This window comes from Myotis brandtii, unplaced genomic scaffold (genome assembly GCF_000412655.1).
Source record: "Myotis brandtii unplaced genomic scaffold, ASM41265v1 scaffold177, whole genome shotgun sequence".
Classification (NCBI taxonomy): Eukaryota; Metazoa; Chordata; class Mammalia; order Chiroptera; family Vespertilionidae; genus Myotis; species Myotis brandtii.
This window is the reverse complement of record NW_005356555.1, coordinates 40044-46881: the sequence shown is the minus strand read 5'-3', so window position 1 is coordinate 46881 and position 6838 is coordinate 40044. Positions and strand designations below refer to the sequence as shown.

At 38.0% G+C, this 6838-nt stretch overlaps 1 protein-coding gene across 1 annotated transcript in view; it reads left to right on the top strand.

The window, feature by feature from the left end:
- LOC102247043 (guanylate-binding protein 6-like) overlaps window positions 1-2008 on the top strand; it is a 203135-nt gene extending 201127 nt beyond the window's left edge. Inside the window, exons 24-25 of the mRNA XM_014537340.1 lie at window positions 1661-1773; window positions 1837-2008. Coding sequence (XP_014392826.1) covers window positions 1661-1773; window positions 1837-1950 — 227 coding nt within the window. The 3' untranslated portion in view covers window positions 1951-2008. The remainder of the gene's footprint in view (window positions 1-1660; window positions 1774-1836) is intronic.
- Window positions 2009-6838: the final 4830 nt, after the last annotated feature.

Here is a 6838-nt window from a genome sequence, read left to right as displayed (position 1 = left end):
TATGAGTTTAAGCTGAACAGTATGTAGGTTTTAAAATGATCTAATCTAAAGGCTTTCCAGCCAGAAAAACAACCTCTTAGGTTATTCCAGGGCACTGGAAATTGCATTTCATGGAAACAATTCATATTGAAACTGAAAGCAGTGAAGAGCTACTTTTATCACAGGCTCATTTCCAAAAAGTCAGCTGCCTTTCTGTAGGAATAATCCTTGAGCCTGATTTTGACAATCTAAATCCATATCAGAGTGTGTAAAAGTGTTCAGACAATTAAAACACTCACCCCGATGTGCTTTGCACACTCTCTTTGCACACATTCTTCCACTGGGGTCCACTTGTATTTCATGGGCAAAAAAATTCATGGAATGTGCAACTGCTGCTTGTTTGGGAACTTGACTAAAACTCCAGAGAGCTACGGGGAATTTAATTTACACTGTATTCATCTGCTTTCCTGTGGTACAATTTACCGTAGAATTTCCAAAACAAAAGTGTCTGGGCATTATTTGCACTCTTAGAGTTGTTCACACACAGCCTCCTTCTTTCTTATAGCTGAATAAATATTGGGATACTATATTATAAAAAAGATAAAAGGAAGGTTTATTGTTTTAACATTTGACCTCGAGTTACCTTTTAAAAATTAGTTTGGGAGAAAGAGGAAGGGAGAGGGAGAGAGAAACTTTGATGTGAAAACGAACCACCCCCCAAATGCGCCGAAACCTGGGATAGAACCTACAACTGGGTATGTGCCCTTTTCGGAAATCAAACCCACAACTCTTCCATCCCTGAGACGTTGCTCCAACAAACTGAGCCCTACTGGTCAGGGGTGACCCCCAGTTCTTGATGGAGAGGAAAATGTGTGTGTTTTCAAAATTCATTAATGTCTGTTGAAGAAGAGGGGAGAATACAGGGATGTATCAGCAGAAACCTCAGCAATAAAAAATGGTGCCCAGTGCTTTGTTAGGAAAGTTTAATTGCTCCTAAGAGCAAGGTAGTGAGTTAAGGATAGACTATGGTAGGGAGAGGAAAGAGGAACCAGCAAGGTAAAAAGGGGCTGGGCTTCGGTGGGTTGAAGAGTTCATGGTTCCCTTCAAAACCATGATGGGCAAAGAAATCATAAGGCAAAAGATGTCCTTTTCCGTTTTCAGTAAAATCTATTACACTCACGTAAGCTTTTTGGATAGTCTTGCATTTGGCAATGAGGTTATAGGAGGTGATATATGCAGTTCTATGTCTGATTTCAGTACCATCCAGGAGAGGTCATTTCTGCAAAAGTCATGCTGTGAGGAATGAGACAGTGACACAGCATGGTCTCGGCTAGTCCCTGAGATTCCCCAAATGTCACAGGAAATAATGGGAATCATTCCTTTGTCTGCTTTGCCCTTTGGAATGGCAGGTAATTGGAGACATATGTTTGTATTAGATAAATGGGCTTTTATTCTAATGAGTAACCTAAGCAGAATGAAGTTCAACGTGAAGTAGCGAACAGGAGCTTTGAGAGTGGATTCCTAGGAAAGAGATTGGAGGTTCAGCCACATATTCTTGGGCTGTTCCAAGTTCTTTACTATGTCTCATGTGTTCATGTTAGGGGCAGAAATAGAGTATAAGAAATTAAGTTAAGAAATTTTAATCATGCTCCATTAACTATGTTTGCTCTTTTTTGATTAGAGAAAACACATTCTAACCTTGCTGAAAGTTGTATGCCCTGGGACATGGGAGCTAACATGGGAATGCAGTCTGTCCTCCTTCTGAGAACTGCCTATCATTATGGAAAGATTTACGTCATAGCTCCTAGTCCTGGAGGCACCTGCTCTCTTCTGAGAACTGCCTATCATTATGGAAAGATTTACAACGTCATAGCTCCTAGTCCTGGAGGCACCTGCTCTTTACAACCCTCAGCTCCTATTACCAGTAATCTGGTCCTGCTCAGGGTATCCAGAGGTGCACCCTCTCTGTGATTCCCCTCCAGCCTGCATGACTTGGAACCTGTAATGATTATCCCACACCTACTTTCCCATACTTGTAATTCCTACTTCCCCACGTAATCTTGTCCTTCTACCCAATATAAGTAGTTTGCTTATGGTGGGGTGGAGGGCAGATTTTTGTGGCTGCTCTCCCATACTGCCAGCATTATTGGAATAAAAGCTCATATATGATTCAATCCTGCCTCTGCTTAATTGGCTGAAATAGTGACAGGCAGCTGGACCCCTGGGTTGTCCAGTTATAAAGGGACTGGAGTCTAAATAACTAAAGTCAGCCACTGAGCCCTCCACACCTACTTGACTGCCTCCAATTACAATACTGGATATCAAGGCTTGGGTGGGCCGCCCCGGTTGGCAATATCCCATATATGTTGTCACACGTGATTTCAGAGAGAACTAGATACTGTTCTGGGAGAAGACAATTGGAAGTCTGTGCCTGGCCTTTCCTGGACCTCAAGCTATTCCCCTTTTGCTTTGGTTGGCTTTAACTTCTAGCCTTTCACTGTAATGAACTGTTGTTCCTCTATGAATAAAACTTTTTTCAAGAGTTCTGAGTGTAATTTTGGAAATCATTGAACTGGAGGGCTGGTCTTGGGGACTCTTGAGTCCAGTTGTTCCTTAAAATGGGATTTTCTGGAGTAACTCTGACTCACTGAAATATGGCAAAAGCTGGTTTGGGAAAAAGAAGAAGTGGTAGTGTTAGGATGGTCTCCTTGTGCACCAACTGCGTAGGCATTTAGTCTTCTTGATCTTTGTATAACCATTTAATAGGACTTTAGCTACAACGATCAAAAATATGAAATAGATCCATTGTCTCTTGAATGTATCAGATTTGCCCTAATATGAAATATACATTGCGGAAAGCCCAAAAGTTGTATTTGTTTCTAGATCTGTCTGCATCAACCTAAAAGGCACTGAAGGAAACTCTTTCTTTGATCAACATGGAGCTTGATAATTCATTTTCCCTACAGGACCAGCATTCTATTATATTTCATTTGTTTGGGATTGCAACCTCTATTGGGATTGAGAATTAATTAGCATCATACTTATATTACCTCTCAAAGAGCATCATTTCAATGACACTTTACAGGGATAGTTTACAGGCCTCACCTATTAACCAGCTCCCCAGCCACAGTGAGGAGATGATGAGGGAATCTTAATAACGTACAAATCATGGATATTCCCAGTATCCAACTTCACACATATGGAAATATTGGATGACCTTGTGAAAATGTATTCTAAGGTAGTAGAGAAGTAGACACACATGCTTAGCTGCTGATAAATACAAAATCCCAACTCTTGGGATAATTGGAGATTTTAAAGAGTGAACTCTCTTTTTTGTAATTCCAAGAAGAACTGCTTACTGAAGGATTTAGAAAGAAATCTGAGAAATAAAGTAACATATATCAACTAAAAAAAGCAAGAGATTGAAAGAACTAATGAAATGAAAGCTTATTGTCACCAAAGTCCCTTGATGAAAGTGGCAGTGTGTTCACTGTGGGACTACACGGTACTGCTAAGATAGTTGGTGTACTGAGCCCAAAAATGAAATAGGCTTTAGAATTACTGTTAATAAATTATAAAATGAAGCTTCTTCTGTTTTAATAGTTTAGTGTTGTGGCTCAATTTTAAAATATATATGTCATGTTTTCTTTATTCAATGGAAATTTTAAAAGTAAACCATAATTTCTAAAAATTCTCAGGGACTGTAATACAGAAAACAAATTATATGTTGATTGAAATAATTAATTTGTAAAAATGGGAAACAAGTTAGAAAATGTAATGAAAGACAAACCAAATTTACAATATCATCAAACAAATCGGATATTTTATTTATTTTTATTAAATATATATTCTTTTATTTCAGAGAAAAAGGGAGAGGGAGAGAGAAACATCAATGATGAGAGAGCATCATTAATCAGCTGCTTCGATCCAGCCTGCAACCCAGGCATGTGCCCTTGACTGAAACCAAACCCGGGACCCTTCAGTCTGTAGGCCGATTCTCTATCCACTGAGCCAAACCAGCTAGGGCCAAATAAAATATCTAGAATAAAATTACGAAGGTGTAAGTGAGATTCATATGAACTATTAAAATGTGTCCAAAAGAAACAAAAAAGTGTAAAAATGTCTATGCTAATAAAAGGGTAGTATGCTAATTGGGGCAGACATCTTCCAGACGACCATTGGGACGTCCTTCCGGACAAAGCTGCAGTGGCTGCCTAAGGCTCAGGCAAGCTGCGGATGGCAGCTGCCACTGCCCAGGGTCAGCCCAAGGCTCAGGTAAGCCTCGGATGGCCTAAACCAGCAGTTGGACATCCGCTGAGGGGTCCTAGATTGGAGAGGGTGCAGGCCGGGCTGAGGGACCCCCCCCCCACACACACAAACAAATTTCATGCACCAGGCCTCTAGTATAGATATAAAAATGTTAATCTTTATAAATGAATGAATACATTTGATATGATTCAAATAAATATGGCAAAAATACTTTTTGGAAGTAGAAATACTATTTAAACTATATATATGTATATATATATACTAAAAGCAAGAGTTTCCAATGCAATTTTGAAACAAAGATGATAAATGTGGAGGGACTCAACAGTAATCATATGATAAAACATTTAAAAAAATTAACACAATGGTACTGACATCTAAACATTTAAACAGCAATCAAAGACTTGAAAATTATAAGAGGGCACAAATTCACCTGAAAATTTAGTACATGATTTGGTATTTAGCACTAGTGAAGAATTATGAAATATTCAGTAAATAGTATTTGGATTACAGGTAACCATTTGAAAAATATAAAGTTGGAGATTTTCTTATATCTACATAAATTTCAGATGGATCAAAGTGAAATATGAAAAATTGAACTAAAAACTTAGATAAAATACTTGAGCTTTTTAAAAAAGAGTTTTGTATAAAGAGGTCACTTATAAGTGTGATAAGAAAAAAGACATAAAAGATTTAATAAATTCACTTATATAAAATAATGAAATTCTTTTTAAAAATATGTAAGCCCTGGTTGGGTGACTCAGTTGGTTGGAACATCTATCTGTCCACCAAATGTTGTGGGTTCGATCTCTGGTGGCATAGAGGAAGCAGCCGATTGGTGTTTCTCTCACACATCAATGTTTCTCTCTCTCTCTCTTTTCCTCTCTCTAAAATCAATAAACATATTATTGGGTGAGGATTAAAAATTAGATAGATATAGGTATAGATGCAGATATAGATATAGATAGATAGCCTAGCTGGTGTGGCTCAGTGTTTGAGCATCAACCTATCAGCCAAGACGTCCCTGGTTTGATTCCTGGTCAGGTCACGTGCAGGAGGCAGCTGATCAATGTCTCTCTCATCAATGTTTCTATTTCTCTATCCTTCTCCCTTCCTCTCTCTCTAAAATAAAAACATATTAAAAAACCTCTAATTAAAAAAGAAGTGATAGCTGCTATTATATATACGCATACACACACACTCATACACACAAAACACACACAAAAAGATGAATGGCAAGTGAAGAAAACATTTGCCATTTAATCAGACAAAGAAATAATTTCTTTATGCTATAAGGAGCCCTTTACATATAAGTGAGAAAATAGCAATGACCATATTAAAAAACTGGGCAAATATAATACACAAAAATAAAGATGTTTCTTTACACTTACTGATAATAAGGAGATGTGCAAGTTAAAACTATGAGTTACCTGTTTCACTTCTAATATTAGCAAAAAATAAAACATTTGCTAGTACAATGGGTTGTCAAGGGTTTGGGGAATCTTTCATATTCCTAGTGACAGTGAAAATTGTACAATTACATATCAACAATTTAAATGCACCTAAAGCTCTGACCCAGCAAGTCCACATGCAGGAATCTATCTTATGGATATATTTGCTCTAGAGAAAGATGACATATGTACTAGGATGTTCCAGGATGTTAGTTGCAGTGTTATTGAAACCGCAAATTGTTGAAACAACTCTAAAGTCATCTGTCAGGAACTAGTAATGTAAACCATAGGATATATGTATAGAACAATACTCCACTGTCACTAAAATAAAGAGGGGAAATACTATTTTTACTAATAGGAGTAAATTTCTAAAATTTATCATAAAGTGAAAAAAAAGATTTAGAAACTATATCATTTAAATTATCACAAGGAAAAAATAATAATAATTTGTCCCAGTTCCAACCTGCTATTTTCATGAAGTTTTGCCTACTTATTTGCTCACCAGAATAAAATACTTTTTTTGGTCTCTGCAAATCTATCAAAAGCCCAGCTTCTGTCCAAACCACCAGGACCAATACAACTGCTCTTTCTGATGGGGAAAATGAGACATTTTGGGGGGCTAGCAATCTGAATCTGTGCCAGTAACCTAATGAACATTCCTGTTAGCCTATAGTCTAGTCACTGCCCCTTCTTTAATTATCTGGTCCTGCAAGACCTGTTTACCTAAGTACTATTCCCATTTTAGAAAGGCCATAAACCATGAACAATACACAACCCCCAGACGCCAGGCCAGGCCTTTAGATGTGGTCTCACGGCCCCTACTCCAATACACAGGGCTTTTTGCAAAGCCCATGAAAGGCCCAGAAGTCCCATCCCATATTTGGGGGACAAAGAAACAAAAGCGGATAAAGGGAAAGCTTCCTCCATATTGGCTTGCTCAGGATTTGGAGAGAAACAGTCTCCCCTGAATCACATGTGAAACGTTTGGAAATAAATGGGTTTTTCCTGTGCCTCTGGTACTCCTGCGTATTTTTCAGTTGCCTGGTAAATTCTGTAACAATTCCAAGCCACCTTTCCTATCTGACCTACCTTAATATAAAAGACATAAATATACCCAGTTATGTCCTAATGGGAGAGAGAGA